A 17,495-nucleotide genomic window follows, 5' to 3' on the forward strand; every position below is an offset into this window, starting at 1 on the left:
ACCTTGCCCACACTTCTTGGCACCACCACGTTATGTAACTTCCCACTTCTCCTCTGGTCAATGGCATGGCCCAAAAAGAGGCAGCACACCGTTCCCCTTTGCCAGGGTCACACTCTAGCTGGGCCTGCGCCAATGGCAGGCTTAAGACATTTGGGTCCTTGACACTTTTCTTGTTTTATTTCATTATGAACGGCAGCACCTTATATAAGAAGGAAGACTTCTGAAAAAAAGCCACATTTAAACATTGCACTTTATTAACATAAATACCAGATCAGACAGAAGACGAAACACAAGAAAAGCTAAAAAAAAAAATATTTCTCTTACAATATGGAAAATCTATTCACATTTTCCTATATTTAAGACCATTCATCTCTACAATGATTCGTGAAAAACTTAGTTACAGTGCACAAAATTCAGTCATGCACCAATCTTCTGTTGCGATCAGGGTCTAAAATGATTGGGGTGGATCGTAAGCAGCTCAAGATGGTTTGCAGTCATTTGGTTTATCGGTTTTTCCGGTTCGGTCCCACCAGTCATTGATGGCACGATCAGCAGCAGTTTCAGCAGAAAAATCTGTAAGAGAAAAAGGGAAATGCGTCGCCCAATAAAGTCCAGATTGGCAGAACAATAAAACCCCTCACCTCTGAGACGGGTACCGTTCCAGTAAGGACTTGTGCCAACATCGCTGGAGCAGTGCAAGTCCAAGAGGAGTGTATGGGCCAGAGTCAAAGCTTTCACAACAGTATTTTGTTGTAAAAACATTGACTAGTTGCAGAATGTTGGCACAACTCAAGGCTGCACTAAAATTTTGCGACCCTTGGAGTTATGCCATTTTGGCTTAGCGGGGGCATGGGCACTGCCACCATAATTCACGAGGAGGACAAGGAGTTTTAAAGGTACAAAGTTAAAAGGTAATTTTTATTAGAACAAATATATTAAAAAATAGAATTATGCATTTTTCCATAAGACACAGTTATAGTACAATATTGACCGCAAATACGATTGGTACAAAAGAATGGTACAGTGGGTACACAGATCCATGAATAAGCGACCATAATCCATTGCGAAACGTACGTCGGGTCCTCCACGTGGAGCACTCCTTCCTGTAGGCTCTGGTTACCGGCGTCCCAGGTATCACCGCTGATTGTTTGCTAACTGACACTTGGCGATCAGCACAAGCATAGGCTTTGGGCGTACATCCGGTTGGCATTGTGCACCGGCGTCCTAGGTATCATTGCTGCTTTTCTGTTAGCTGCTTATTTGGCAATTATTTTAGGCTTAAGCATTTGGACGTACATCCGGTCATTATGTATTTTGCACCGGCGTCCTAGGCATTAACGCTGACTTTTTGCCAGCTGTATATTCAGCGATCACCCCCTGTTTTTGGACTTACACCCGGTCATCATTGCCTGCCTTTTCATCGCTCACCATCTGCAGGTGTTTGTGGACCGGGCGCCCAGGTTTTCACTTCTTTGACCTTTATTTTTAGCCGTTGTTTCGGCCTTTACTCTTTAGGTCATCTGTTTTAGGGCGTTCATTAGGTTCACTCTCACCTGTGTACCCACTGTACCATTCTTTTGTACCAATCGTATTTGCTGTCAATATTGTACTATAACTGTGTCTTATGGAAAAATGCATAATTCTATTTTTTAATATATTTGTTCTAATAAAAATTACCTTTTAACTTTGTACCTTTAAAACTCCTTGTCCTCCTTGCTTCCATGCCTATTGGAGTGGTATGGGTTCGGCACCTTTCATTGTATTGTTGTTGACCCTATTTTGCTAAGCAATGTGCCGTAAGCTTTTTTGTTTAATAATAATTCATGAGGAGCATCGACTCCCACACATCACGACCGGCGTAAACAAAGTCAGTGTTTATAAATTGGCGCCCATGTCTTTATTTTATGTGGGGCACTTAAGGGGACAATTGCTCCCCAGCTAGCGGGAGCAATTGCCTTTGTAAAAGGGACTTTTCCCCCCCAGACACTTCATCATTGGCTTTGTGTATGTTTATCTTGCATTGCGCCCCCCAATCATTGCCTCAATTCACCATTCCTTTTTGTCTTTAAGTCTTGGGCTTGCTTGTTTTCTTTGTTTCTGCTTTGTGGGCAGAGGATTCTGGGCAATTAGGCTATGTCCGCACACTGTAGGTTTCTATTGTCACCCAAAAACCCACCTTGCGCCAGAAAAAAAAAAAAATACAAAATTTTTTTTTTTTTACTAAAAAAAGGCTGGAAGAGCTAAACCCCCCCCCCAAAAAAAACAAAAACACAAAACAAAATAAACAAACAAACACAAACAACACAAAAACACACCACAAACCAAACACCACAAACCAAACACCACAAACCAAACACCACAAACCAAACACCACAAACCAAACACCACAAACCAAACACCACAAACCAAACACCACAAACCAAACACCACAAACCAAACACCACAAACCAAACACCACAAACCAAACACCACAAACCAAACACCACAAACCAAACACCACAAACCAAACACCAACCAAACACCAACCAAACAAAAAACAAACAAAAAAAACAAAAACGCAGAAAGAATTAACAAGCTGCTTTTTTTCCTGCACCAAAAAAACTGCAACGAAAAAAAAAAAAAAAAAAGCAATGTGTACACAGCATTTCTGAATTCTCAGACTTTGCTGGGAGAAGGAAAGACATGCAGTTTTGGCAACAAACTGCACAAAAAAAAATAAAAAAAAAATAAAAAAAAAAAATAATCGGAAAACGCAGCGTGCGCACAGCCATACAGATATTTTGCGACTGTGAATTTGGTGTAAAACCATTTCAGTACACACCTGATGTATTTTTGAGTAGGAAAGAAGTAAGGCATATTTTGGCTCTATTGTGCAACTTTTCAAGGAAAAAAAAAAAAATAAAAAAATAAAACCTTTTTTTTTCTTTTAAGTTGCATACAGGGACATCGACTTGTCATACCACATTTCCTGGGTAGGGAAGGACACAAAAAAGAGAATACAAAAAGCACAGTACGAGTTAAGAACTACTGCTTTCTGTGAGGTAAAACAGTTCCCTGTATGTTTATTTCTTTGAGGTAAAACAGCTGTGAGCCCATGCTGTAATGTCTTTATACTCTTGCTTCCTCTCCTGCCCAGGAGATGTGGTATGATCAGACCATGTCCCAGTACGGTCACATACGGCCAATAGAGGGGGGCACCTTTATAAACATCTTGAGACCGGAACTTTTTTTTTATAAAACACATCCAATTGTGGAACTTATTCTTATTCCCAGATCTATTAATTAAAATGTGCTTTGTGGGACAACCCCTTTCAGTCCATGCCTGGAGTAAAGCTTCTTGGGCAGTTTTCAATTTGGAGTATATTTTTAGACAAAACTCATTTTAGAGGATTTGAAAATTTTTAGTTCTAAAAAGATGCAAAAAAAACCTTAAAAACAAATAGTTGACTTTTGCGCAGAATTTACTAAACCCGTGCACAATTTTGAAAAATTTGGTGCAATGTCTGCAGATACCACAAGACAATGTTGACAAGAGGGACTTCAAAAAAATCCCAAAAATGATGAATTGAGGCCAGTCAGCATAATTATCAGTATATTGGCTCTATTCGACGCTTATATTTTCAGTAACAAGTGCCCAAAAAGTGTAATAAAACCCACTCCATCGGTACCATACAGCCAAATGTGCAGTCAGATCACCTTTTATTGTATGTCAAGACCAAACCCTCACCATGCCAAACAATAAGGATTCGCATACCACTGACAACCAGTAATACACCTACTTTTATCTGAGCCAGATACTAATGTTAAATACAAATCAATAGTAGTGCGACAAAAAAAAAAAAAACAAACAACTAAGTATCTATGATATAAAATTTGAAAAATAGATAAAAAAACAAAAAAAAAAAACAACAAAAACCAAACAGCACGTGTTCTCCATTCCCTCTGTTTGGCAGTGGGGACTGGAATATATCAGTCATTGGGCTATAGTCACATCCATATTCTTTTTTTCAGTCCATCAAAAATAAACCACCTATTTTTTATTTATTTATTTTTTTAAAGCTGAATAAGATAGGCTGAAGCTGTTTATACTTCAATGACTCTTCGCAATCAATCAGTAAAAATGGATAGAACGCAGATGTTAAAAATAGCTCCCCATAGACTTTAATGGCAGAGTCGGATCAGCAAAACAGATGAGAATTGGTTTTAAAAAAGGGAACCAACCAGCAGGATTTTACTATATAAAGTGCAGGCATGGATGGGGAATAAAATCATACCTTCGCTTTAGAGATTTGTTTTTTTCTTTTTCTGCAATCAAAAATCCAAAAAAAACACAAAACAAAACAAAAACTAGTTGATAAAAAAGGTTCAGACCTTGGTGCATTCTTTTATTGACATGTGCAGCGGTGTGGGACTTTGTGGGGTCGGGCCCTCTGTGTAAATTCCTCCTTGGGTTTCCTCCTGGCTTGGCCCATTTAAGTCTCACTCGGCACAGCCATGGCTGGAGTGTGCGCATTGCTAGAATAATGAGGTCAGTGAATAGGCACACTGCGATCTCCAGCACCATTTTATTGAAGACACTGTAGAAGACTACCAGCGGCATCAATGCATGTGCAGATGAAAAAAAAAAAAAAAAATAATTACCTTTGGGCATGCGCTGATGCTGCTTAGTTTTCTCCAGTGTCTTAAACAATATGGAGTCGGAGATCGCAGTATGCGCATGCACAGACTCTGGTGCCATTTTAATGAAGACCCCATTACTTTAGCAATGCACACGCGCCAGAGTAAAATTTAAATAAAGTAAATGGGACTTTACGCAGAGGACCTGACTCACAAAGGCCCGCCCTGCTGCACATGTCAAAGAATGTACCAATTTTTGGACCTTTCTGAAATGTTGTCTTCTGCAATCGAAGATCCCATCTGAAAAGTGCAGGTATGATTTCTAATCAACATGCTAGTGCCAGTACGGCACTGCCTGCACTTTAAAGGGAACCAACCACCAGGATTTTCCCATATACAGATCAGACACACAAATTTGTTTTATAAAAGAATGTATGTGGATAAATGAAAACTATGGGCCAGTGTGCATGCAGCCTTATTGGTATAGTATGGGCGAGGTCTTGACAGAGTGCAAAACAAAAAAACCCAAAAACCCAAAATATATATCTCTCAACCATTACCTGCTTCCTCACTAGGATTACTATATGAAGGTGGCGTAGAGGGATCTGTCAATGACACCGTTAATAATCCATTTTTAATATAATATGATATATACCCCTTCATCTAATCATTGATAAGCAATTCGTTATATCACAGCCCTAAAGGATCTATCACCAAATTTTTCACGTTGAATGGGACACTGGATATAATTAGGGGAGTGGATCCTCCCCTTAAAATTTCAGCTCTCCGTTGTGGAAATAATAGCTTTCAAGGTATTTGTCACCTAATGATTTACCAGTTAAGGACTGTAGAAGTGGGTGTCCTCTATAGTTTTCACTGGGGGTGGTTGATAACTCATTAGGTACCAAAGCGATCAGGTCTCCACCGACCAAACATTACCTATTGATTACCCATCTTAAAGTATACGCCTGGTCTGAAAAGAAACTGCACACCATCACAATTCTATAGTCTACACTGGGCAGTGACCGGATTGCACATGTGCAATTTGGGTACTTTGCGGTCACGTGGTGACTAGATTCCTGCGCTTCTCTTAAGTCTCTATTGAGAAAGGCTGGGTGAGACTAGATGGCATGCGACCACAGCTATGCGAATCGCATACATGCTTCAAGTAACTGCCCAGTCACATCGGTAATACAGGGCATTTGTGACAGTGGAGCATTGATCATGGTCACGACTCAGCAATCTGTAGTCACGTAGAGAGACTGCAGATTTTTTCTTTTGAGACCAGAAAACCCCTTTACAGAACTACCCTTTAAAATGAAAAGGTAGGCTTTGCTATATTATCTTATAGTGGCCAGATGAGCAGGTCAATTTTCATCATATGGCTCCTATATACCCATGTCAAAAGCTAACTAGCACACCTAAAACTATCACCTATAAGGGAACATTGACAATCCAAGTTAAACCTTGTACAAGTCATGTATATGTGACGCCGTGGACTATCCAGGTCGTCCCAGGTAGAGACAGACACACACACACACACACACACACACACACACACACACACACACACACACACACACACACACACACACACACACACACACACACACACACACACACACACACCCTCCCGGTTAGGTAACACCAGCCAAACCAAAGCCCTTGTCACCACCCTCCAGGTTTGATGTCCACACCAGGGGGGGTGGGGCAGAGCCAGGCAGTTGGCTCCGCCCACCGAGGAGTACACAAGCCTGGAGGCGGGAAACACCGGTAGTCAAGTTCAGGTTCTAGAGGAGTGAAGTTCAAGTGCGAGGAGAGAGCAGTCAAGGTCACGGGCAGTCCTGTGTCCGTGCCCTGATAGACTACCAGGTGGCTGGGTCGGAGCCCAGTCACCATTGGCAAGGAGGCAGACGGTGGTGGTCGCCTGCAGGAGACTGGGAAAACGACCGGTGGACCCGTAAGTGACCGGGACAGGGTAGTGGCCCGCCGGAACCGAAATCGGGGAGCCAACTGGATACTGGAGCACCAGGCAGGGTACTCAGACCCAGCACAAAGCTCTGAACAGACAGGGCCAAGTCGAATCAACTGATTGCGGGCTGGACTCAAGGACCTACCCCACACAAATCCCTTTAGAAGGCAACAGCCCAACCATACAGGCTAAAGCCTCCGCCAAGGCATAGAGACCCAAAAGGCCAGCGTCTGCGGGCAAACGGGCTCCTCCGGCATATACCAGTCGGGGAGCGGACTACCGGTGTCTAGGCACAGGAGTCAAAAGATTTACACACAGAGGTGCAGGAGAAAGGCGGAAATCAGAGAGGCTCGAGCCACCACCCACAGTACGAGCACAGATCCGAGCGGCTCGGCGGTCGCAGCCGAGCCCGCGGGGCGGTACACATACAGCCAGAATCGTTGACAGTCTACACTGCCTAACTAATCACACTAGGGAGGGGGGGGGGCCTGCATAAGCCAAAGCCATGTTTACATTTTACTACCTCTGCCGCGTTAAGGTAAAGTCACACTAAGCGACGCTCCAGCGATCCCACCAGCAACCTGACCTGGCAGGAATCGCTGGAGCATCGCTACACGGGTTGCTGGTGAGCTGTCCCACAGGCATATCTCACCAGCAACCAGTGACCAGCCCCCAGCGACGCGTGGTAACCAACCCGATATTTACCTTGGTTACCAACGCACACCGCTTAGCGCTGGCTCCTTGCACTCCTAGCCAGAGTACACATCGGGTTAATTACCCGATGTGTAGTCTGGCTATGTGTGCAGGGAGCCGGCACTGACAGCGTGAGAGCGACGGACGCTGGTAACGAAGGTAAATATCGGGTAACCAAGGAAAGGGCTTCTTGGTTACCCGATGTTTACCGTGGTTACCAGCGTCCGCAGAAGCCGGCAGAAGCCGGCTCCCTGCTCACTGCACATTCAGTTGTTGCTCTCTCGCTGTCACACACAGCGATGTGTGCTTCACAGCGGGGGAGCAACAACTAAAAAATGGCCCAGGACATTCAGCAACAACCAGTGACCTCACAGCAGGGGCCAGGTTGTTGCTGGATGTCACACAGCAACATCACTAGCAAGTCGTGCCTCAGCAGCGATGTTGCTAGCGATGTTGCTTAGTGAGACGTGGCCTTTAGATTTATAAATGTTATTTCTGACTATCTGGCTTTTTGCACACATTTAATGGCTCTCAGCGGTATAAAGAGATGACGGCATACTGATAAAGCCATATGATCAGACATCATGAGCTCGGGCTTTAATTACCTGGTAAAGGGCCAAGAGTGGAGTTATCAAAAAACTTGCTTGGGTAGTAAAGTGAAGTTTTGGACCTCGCATCATAGAATTTCTCTTTTGGAGAGTCCACTTTTTCTGGGAAGTTCCGTTTTTTGCAAGGTGAAGTCAAGGAGCTGAACAGCGGACCCTCAGTCTTCAGTGGAGAATAAAGCCGCTTCCCATAAGGCGGAGACATTGTAGAAATACTGTGTCGCTCCAACTTATTTGGGGACATTGGATGAGGTCTGTGGACATCAATCCTACTTAAAAGATGTGGATTGTCTCCAGATGTGCCAGCTTTGGCCTCGGAAGCGATATGGCTGGGTGGCATCTCTGTCTTCTGTGGAGACCCTGGTGTTGCTCTGGAAGGATCAGTATCACTATGAGACAGGATTTCATCACTATGCAATGAGCTGCAGAGGGTTGTAGGGGTTTCTGGGGATTTCTCCTTAAGCTTTTTAGCTTTATCTTCAGAAGACCTGTAAAGGGATGAATTACAAAAGAAAAACATTTTAAAACTACTGTAAAAGATGGTTTCCTCAGAAAATGCAACTTTCTACTTATCTCAATCTACAAGCTTTACAAAGTCAGGATCAATGACATGGCCCATTCATCTGCACCAAGAAATTAGACTCTAAAGACTGCAGGCTATAAAGGCAGAAATATCAGCAAGCTGCTTTTATGCTGAGGTGAAGCGACAAAACCCTAATTTCACATTTAAGGGGCCTTTTAAAAAGGTCTTCGGCAGTTCTCTTATAAACACTAAATGGAGCGCAGAAAAAAAACAAAACTTTACAACCATTTTTCTACAGACAATAAATAGTGGAATATAAGCCCCGCTCTGAGGCCTGGAGAAAGGACAGCTGAGTATGCATTACTTCTATAGCTTTGCAGTTTCACAGATTGTGTCAGCTATCTCTAGAACATAAGAAAACACCCTCGCTCCTCCAATGCACAGTGTTTGGTAGAGCGATTACAACGTGGAAGCTATGTGGACCCATTAGATCAGTTGTCAGCCGAGAGATGTGTCGAGGCTGCGGTCACCTTTCCTTCTATATTTATGGAAATACTGCTGAATGTGCAATTTTTTTCTATAGGCGGAAGTGAGAATCACTGTTAGACACTTCTGTAGATAACTTCTGCAAGTGAACCTAAGGATTGGGCAGTTGAAATCAAACATGCTCAATCCTAGTTATTCCAGACATCTGAGAGTTCCCTATAGATATTAGATAACTGTTGGCCATCTCTCCCACACAGCGGAGCGAAGCATCCAATAGGAGGAGGGTAGGATACCTTTCCCATACATCTGTCTGGAGGACTTAAGACCAAAAAAGAAAATAGCATAGAGGAAGGTTCAATACTTGTATAGTAAAGGGGTGTAAGGCTCGGCCTCCCCAGACCTGCAAATCCAGTGTGTGTAAAATGTAATGTTTTGACTTAATATAATGGTATAGTGTGTTTAAACGGTCACTAGATGGCCAGTGTTTAAACGGCTTTCCTGGAACTCTCGGCTTAGGGAGGAGCTTAGGTAATAAAAAGGATAGGAAGACAGGAAATAGCAGGAGAGTCCCTGTGGGAGAGTAAAGGGGGCTTAACACACTACGATATCGTTAATGTTTTATCGTCGGGGTATCGTTGTTAGCAACGCACATCCGGCGTCATTAACAATATCGCAGCGTGTGACACGTACCGGCGACTTTAAGCGACCTCAAAAATGGTGAAAATCGTTCACCATGGAGAGGTCGTCCCAAACTCAAAAATCGGTAAGGGTTGTTTTTCGTTGTAGTTAGTCGCTCCTGCGGCAGCACACATTGCTGTGTGTGACACCGCAGGAGCGAGGAACGTCTCCTTACCTGCCGCCAGCCACAATGCGGAAGGAAGAGGTGGGCGGGATGTTTACATCACGCTCAGCTCCGTCCCTCCACTTTGATTGGCCGGCTGCTTAGTGACGTCGCTGTGATGCTGAACGTCCCTCCCCCTTGAAGGAGGGATTGTTCAGCAGTCACAGCGACGCCGCCGACCAAGTGCGTGTGACGCTGACGTAGCGATAATGTTCGCTACGGCAGCGATCACACACAAACGCAGGAACGACGGGGGCGGGTGCTTTTGCGTACGATATCGCTAGCAATTGCTAACAATATCGTAGCGTGTAAAGCCACCTTTAGACTGCATCTGTGGGAGACGTGGTGGAGGAGAACCCCATTCACTTTAATTTGGCGTGCACTTTGGGTCAAATCCGGGTGCTGAACATGCGGGGTCCTAGTGAGGAGAGGACTGTTCTAACTGCGTCCCAAGGTGTGGGTAGAGTGTGTAGAGCCCGGGTTGTGGCAGTTTCCTGGTGTATACCCAACGAACCCCCCTCAGTCAGCGGGCTCTTAAAAGAGTAGGTCCTGACAAAACCAGGCAGAGGAATGTTGTCAAAGAAGGCACCGTCAATAGCTTCTAGCTAAGTCCCTATGGGTAGGACGAGGGGTGACTGGAAGACTTCTTGATTCTGCCATGAACAATGAAGAGGGGATGAGGGGCTCAAGTGCTCCACCGGAAGCCTGAGTACCAGGAAAGCAGTCTGTCGGCAAAATGTAGGAATCATAATGGTAACCCCCTTTGGGGAACAAGAGTGTGCCCGCCTGAGTAGACTTGAAAAACTGTATTTGAAGTTTACAAGAAAAGAAGTTTGGTTGAAAGAACCTGTGACTGTCAGTGCTTGTATAATAGAAAACGTGCCGTGTTTTGGTAGAATCCGTGTCAGTGCTTGTGTCGCATGAAGAAAAAAAGTATGCTTATTGCTGTATTGCACTAAAGTGGTGATCAGGGTGCAGAGGAAGAACAGAACAGCAGGCTCTGTCACGACTAACAAGGCACCAGACCACCCCTTTAACATTACTATCACCAGTAAGAAAAAAACCCCAAAAAGAATAAAAAACGGATTTTTGTGTACTCACCGTAAAATAGTTTTCTTAGCCATCATTGGGGGACACAGGACCATGGGTGTTATGCTACCTATCCATAGGAGGACACTAAGTAGATGCAAAAGCATAGCTCCTCCTCTGCAGTATACACCCCCTGGCCGGGCCAGGCAAGTTCAGTTTTAGTACACAAGCAGTAGGAGAAAAAAAAAAACCCAGTAAAAACTTCTCAGAGGAACATGAGGAAAAAAAGTGTCATAACCAAATAAGGTACTGAGAGAACCAAGGCCCAACAGGGCAACAGGGTGGGTGCTGTGTCCCCCAATGATGGCTAAGAGAAAACTATTTTACGGTGAGTACACAAAAATCCGTTTTTCCTCTGACGCCTCATTGGGGGACACAGGACCATGGGACGTCCTAAAGCAGTCCATGGGTGGGAAACATAAAAGACGACAACAACACAACCCAAGGACTAGGAATCAGTCCCGGACAGCCTGGAGCGCCTACTGAGAGAGGTGCTCTACTGCCGTTTGCAGAATTTTGCTACCCAGATTTGCCTCAGCTGAAGCCTGGGTATGGACTCTAATGCTTTGAAAACATATGTAGGCTAGACCAGGTCGCAGCCTTACACACCTGTTCCACTGAAGCCTGATGCCGAATGGCCCACGAAGCGCCAACTGCTCGCGTGGAATGAGCCCGCAGCCCACTAGGAATGGGCTTGAGTTGCAAGCGGTAGACTTCCTGGATCGCAGAGCGAATCCAGCGAGCCAGCGTTGCCTTTGAAGCTGCCTGTTCCTTCTTAAGCCCCTCAGGAATAACGAACAAAGAGTCCGTTTTCCTAAATGGGGCTGTCCTGGATATGTAATATCTGAGAGCTCTGACGAGGTCTAACGAATGCAGAGACCTTTCCACCCTATGAACTGGGTGTGGACAAAAGGAAGGCAGGACAATGTCCTCGTTCAAATGAAACTGGGTAAGAACCTTTGGAAGGAAATCCGGGAGAGGGCGTAGAACCACCTTGTCCTGGTGAAAGATCAGAAAAGGCTCGCGGCAAGGCTGCCAGCTCCGAAACCCGTCTGATGGACGTAATTGCCACTAAGAATGTTACCTTCCAGGACAGAAGAACAAGGGAGGATTCCTTGAGAGGTTCAAAGGGAGACCTCTGGAGACCGTCCAGAGGTTGAGGTCCCATGGTTCCAGCGGCCGTTTGTACGGGGGAACTAGATGGGAAACGCCCTGGAGGAAGGTCTTGACTTGTGGTTTTTGAGCCAGGCGGCATTGGTAGAAGAGTGAGAGCGCTGAGACCTGCTCTTTAAAAAGGGAACTGAGAGCCAAACCCGCTTGCAAGCCAGACTGTAGAAAGTCGAGAATTCTGGGGATGGCCAGAGGCATAGGCTGGATGTTAGTTTCCCTGCACCATGAAAGGAAGATTTTCCACGTACGGTGGTAAATGCGGGCTGAAGCAGGCTTTCGGGCGCTGATCATGGTGGAAATAACCGCGGGGGAGAATCCCGCTCTTGTTAATATCCATGTCTCAATGGCCCTGCCGTCAGCTTCAGGGCTCTGGAGTTCTGATGGGAAATGGGCCCTTGGGTCAGCAAGTCTGGGATGTCTGGAAGGCGCCACGGTGCGTCTGTAAGCATTTGTACTAATTCGGCGTACCAGGCGCGCCTGGGCCAGTCCGGTGCTATCAGTATCACCGGGACTCCCTCTGCCTTGATCTTCCTGATTACCCACGGCAGCAGGGGTAGAGGTGGAAATATGTAAGGCAGGCGGAAGTGGTGCCAGGAGAAGACTAGAGCATCCGCGCCGATGGACTGCGGGTCGCGTGACCTGGCTATGAACGCGGGTACCTTTGCATTCAACCTTGAAGCCATTAGGTCCACGTCTGGTGTGCCCCAGCGAGTGCAGATGTGTAGAAACACATCTGGGTGGAGAGACCATTCTCCGGCAGCCAGGTCTTGGCGACTTAGAAAGTCTGCTGCCCAGTTCTCTACCCCCGGTATGTGTACCGCTGATATCACTGATCCCGTCGATTCGGCCCAGCTGAGGATCTTGTGGGCCTCGAGATAAGCCGCTTTGCTGCGGGTGCCCCCCTGCCGATTGATATTGGCAACAGCTGTCGCAGTGTCCGATTGGACTCGAATCGGACAACCCGCTAGCAGAGGGCTGAGCGCGAGGAAGATCGCGCGGAGTTCCAGGGTGTTTATGGGTAGGGAAGACTCCTGGGGCGTCCAACGTCCTTGAGCAGTGTGGTGCAGGTACACTGCTCCCCAGCCTAGGAGGTTGGCATCCGTGGTCAGGACCAGCCAGTTCACTGGGAGAAAAGATCTCCCCTTCGATAGGGATGAGGACCGAAGCCACCAGCGGAGTGCGTACCTGACTGAAGGCGTCAGGTGAAGATGTCTGTCCAGGGAGAAGGGGCTCTTGTCCCAGGCTGCTAGAAGGGCTAGCTGCAGTGGGCGGAGGTGCAGTTGAGCAAAGGGTACTGCTTCCATAGCCGCCACCATCCTGCCGAGCACTTTCATGCTGAATCGAATGGAGCGAGCCGGAGGACGTAGAAGGCAGCGTACCGCTCGTTGAAGAGCGATTGCCTTGTCCTGAGGGAGAAGGATCAAGCCCCGACGGGTGTCCAGGGACATGCCCAGGAAGGTGATGGATCGTGATAGGATCGGGGATGATTTGTCCAGATTCACTAGCCACCCTAAGCGGGATAGGGTGTCCACAGGGATTTGTACGCTGGTTGAGCAGTCGCAGAAGGAGGGGGCCTTGAGGAGGTCGTCCAAGTAAGGGAGAACGACTACTCCCCTGGCGTGAAGGACGCTCATGGCGGCCGCCATGACTTTGGTGAAGACCCTTGGTGCGGTGGCAAGGCCGAAGGGTAGAGCTACGAATTGAAAGTGGGAGTCCTGAATTGCGAAGCATAGGAACTTTTGGTGATCTGGGGTGATGGGTATGTGCAGGTACGCGTCCTTGATGTCTATGGAGGCGAGGAATTCCCCTTCGACCATTGATGCAATAATGGACCTTAGGGACTCCATTCTGAATCTCCGTACGTGCACATGTTTGTTTAGGTTTTTGAGGTCCAGGATGGGTTGAACTGACCCATCCTTTTTGGGGACCACAAAGAGGTTGGAATAAAAACCCCCGAACTTCTCGTCGTCTGGGACAGTTATCACTCCTGCTGTTTGGAGCGAGTGGATTGCTGAGAAAAAAGCTTTGCGTCGTTTGAGTCTTTGGGGGGTTTGAGAGAAAGAACCGACTCGGGGGTCGGGTCCGAAATTCTATGTGGTAACCGGAAGACACAAGGTCTCGCACCCATTTGTCTTAGGCGGCAGCCCAGATGTGATGAAAGAGCCGCAGTCGACCTCCTACAATGAGTGCGTCTTCCGGGGCGCCGAAGGAGTCATGAGGGGGGAAAACGTCGTGGCAGAGTCTCCCTAGTCCTGGACTGTTTCGGTCTAAGCTGCCATGACGAAGTGGGTTTCGGGGAGGGCTGAGGTGGTCGGTCCCTGCGTAGTCCGCGGCTGGTGGCGGGGACAGCACGGGATGTCGACCAACCAAATGAGTTCCGAAAGGAGCGGAACGAGGACTGTGGACGTCTGGTGAAGGACGTCCTAGACTTCAGCTGGGGGAGGGAGGTACTCTTTCCTCCCGTGGCGTCAGAAATGAGCTTGTCCAGACGTTCGCCAAATAATCTGTCTGGAAAAAAAGGAAGGCCCGTGAGAGACTTCTTGGAGGCAGAGTCCGCTCGCCATTGTCGGAGCCAGAGAGCTCTACGGATGGCTATGGTATTTGAGGCGGCAAACACTGCGCAGGTAGCAGCGTCCATGGAGGCCTGGATGAGGTACTCCACCGCAGCGGAAATTTGAGCTGTTACCTCTGAAGGTATGAGTGAACTGGGATTCCTCAAGCGAAGTGTTAAGGGATTCTGCCCAGACCGAGATCGCCTTTGCGACACACACACACACACACACACACACACACACACACAGGCAAAGGAGGGCGAGAGGGAGGAACCCGCAGCCTCAAAAGCAGAGTGGGCGAGGTGCTCCACCTGTCGGGTCCTTGATGGGGGAACCATCGGGTAAAGACAGGAGCGTCTTTGTGGTAAAGCGGCAGGCCGGTGGGTGGATGGGGGGTGGACCGAGGGCGGATCGTTTTGGTTACCGAAGCGCCTGTCAGGCTTCTCCTTTTGCTTTGTGAGGATATCCTGAAACTCTGGGTGATCAGCGAAAACCTTTTGGGGTTTCCTTGCCCTCTTAAAAGGAGACCGCATGGTCAGTGGTAGTGGATGGGGGATCCTCCACATGCAGAGTTTGGTTGATTGCTGCGATAAGGGAGTCTATTGCAGTTTGATCATCTCGGGGTGATGAAACCCAGGAATCCGGGGTGATGAAACCCATATACACACATACATATACATATACATATACATATATATATATATATATATATATATATATATACATATACATATATATATATATATATATAATCACAATATCCATGTTAATAATCCATATTAAGCCTATTAATACAGTTTTTAGAAACTCAGGATTAATAATAGTACATCAGGTAAATTCAAGATAAAAATTATGCATTGAAAGAAAAATAAAAATGATCAGAACGTTCCAAGGGTATAATGCTTAGCTTAAAAAGGGAACCAATCACCAGGATTTTCGCACATAACCCAAAGCCAGTTCTATACTGGCACTATCAGGCTGATTCTATACATACAGTGCTATACTGGCACTATCAGGCTGATTCTATACATTCCTGTAGTGGTCAGTTTGGATGTATAGGTTTTCAAATGCAAAAAAGTGAATATTATAAAATGAGCCGCTTATTGAGTGACCGTTGCACTGGAGCAGATCATATATTCATAATTATCCCCTCCCTCTGTTTGTATAATGCTTCTGCTAATTCTAATGGCTCACTTTGTGTAGCAGGACCTGTGGTGAGATCATACCCATGTGACCTGGTATCCAGCTTTGGTGGCTGAAGCCCCCGCCCCTTGTGGTCACATGGGTATGACCTCACACAGGTCCTGCTAGACAAAGTGAGTCGTTTGTATAATGCTTATGCTAATTCTAACAGAGGGAGGGGAACACTATGAATATATTAGCTGCGCCACTGCAACTGCCACTCAAGAAGCTGCTCATTTTATTAACTTCATTTTCTTGGATTTTAAAACCTAAACATCCGAGCTGACCACTACAGGTATGTATAGAAATCAGCCTGATCGTGCTAGTATAGCACTGGCTTTACTTTATATTCAAAAATCCTGGTGATTGGTTCCCTTTAAAGTGCAAGTTCTGGTATAGGACCCAGAATCCATTGTAAACTGTCCCAATGTGTTTCCCTTTTAAGTTTTGGGGTTCATCAGGGAACCATTTGTTGTGTGGAGCCTAAGCAGTGAAAAGTGGTATACTGGTAATATGGCATACAACACCAATGGCTCCTGTGGATAGAGATATTGCGTGCAGGGGCTAAGCCGTACTGTGCATCAAATGCCCAGAAGAGACGTTGCCTTAGTGTAGAAAGTCATGTTATGCGTTGTGAAACGCATCATGTATTCCATTGAATACCGTGCACTGGAAATGACGTTTTAAGATTGTATAGGGACAGGCAGTGATGTGCCCTTGAGAGCAGTGGAGTGCAGATGAGCTCCACCGGTTATGTCCGCCTATTGCACATGCGTGCTTGATTGTGCATATCAATGCACAATTGTTAGAAATCTAGCAGATCTATATCCCAAACAAATGTAGGCAGAGTTAAGGCAACAAATTTTTAATGTGAACAGAATGAATCCCAAAATCTTGGCAAGCGGGAAACGCATTGGGGTCATTTACCGGGTTTTGGCTTACAAATACGGAGGTAAAATACTGACCAAACACTGAACCTGAGCATGAGGCCTTACTGTGGTACGGTTGTGTTAAGACAGTTTAAACGGGCTGTGGTGTTTTTGTTTAGGACATTTTTTTGCATCTTAGAAATGCTTTTCTGACATATGGTTGGAGAACAAATCCCCAACTCCTACCATATTCGTAAAGGGTAAAAGAGCAGGAGATCTAGCAGCCATACCTTGAAAGCTGATTGACTTTTCTCTTGTACTGTCCGACTTCTCTTTTTAATGCAGCATTTTGTGACTGAAGCATCAGCATAGCCGTGCTCTGCACAATGCCACTTCCACCCCCGCATGTGAGAGGATATTGAGGGGAGATTGAATTTGTAGCACAAACTGAGGAAAAAGGAAGATTAGAATATTGTTCTCTTTCAGACATTATAAAGCCATGTCCACAACAAGGCCTAAGCTACTACTACATACCGGAAGTGTCGGAGTCTTTTTGGGTTCGTCTGAGCTCTTCTCTTAACTTTCTTATGCGAGTTTCTTTGTCTTCAACAGAAGCTTTCAAGGATGATATTCTAGAGTGAATACACTCATTTTTAGTTCAAGGGTATTATTTATTATACATTAAAAGCCATAGATCCAAAATGTTTCAGTCTACTTACTGCTCATTTGTAGCTTTTGTTAGTTTTACCCTACCCATCTCAAGCCATACAACTCGGGATTTCAGGCTTTCTATTTCATCATTGAATGGTGCTGCACCTTTGGAGAGCTTTTCCTAAGATAAAAAAAAGCTGCAAGTTAACTTTTCAGCTGTTTAAAGGACAGATGAAGTTGAATTA

General features: G+C 46.0%; 1 protein-coding gene across 12 annotated transcripts in view; it reads right to left on the reverse strand.

Moving 5' to 3' along the window:
* Window positions 1-251: 251 nt before the first annotated feature.
* The window catches only part of CENPE (centromere protein E), a 383,839-nt gene continuing 366,595 nt past the window's right edge, over window positions 252-17,495 (reverse strand). For all 12 annotated transcript variants that reach the window (XM_075350238.1, XM_075350220.1, XM_075350205.1 and 9 more), the window contains 5 exons: window positions 17,319-17,431; window positions 17,134-17,231; window positions 16,890-17,046; window positions 7,888-8,375; window positions 252-573 (listed from right to left, as the gene is read on the reverse strand). In XM_075350238.1, the coding sequence (XP_075206353.1) occupies window positions 479-573; window positions 7,888-8,375; window positions 16,890-17,046; window positions 17,134-17,231; window positions 17,319-17,431 (951 nt within the window). In that variant the 3' untranslated portion in view covers window positions 252-478. The remainder of the gene's footprint in view (window positions 574-7,887; window positions 8,376-16,889; window positions 17,047-17,133; window positions 17,232-17,318; window positions 17,432-17,495) is intronic.

This window comes from Anomaloglossus baeobatrachus, chromosome 1 (assembly GCF_048569485.1).
Source record: "Anomaloglossus baeobatrachus isolate aAnoBae1 chromosome 1, aAnoBae1.hap1, whole genome shotgun sequence".
NCBI lineage: Eukaryota > Metazoa > Chordata > Amphibia > Anura > Aromobatidae > Anomaloglossus > Anomaloglossus baeobatrachus.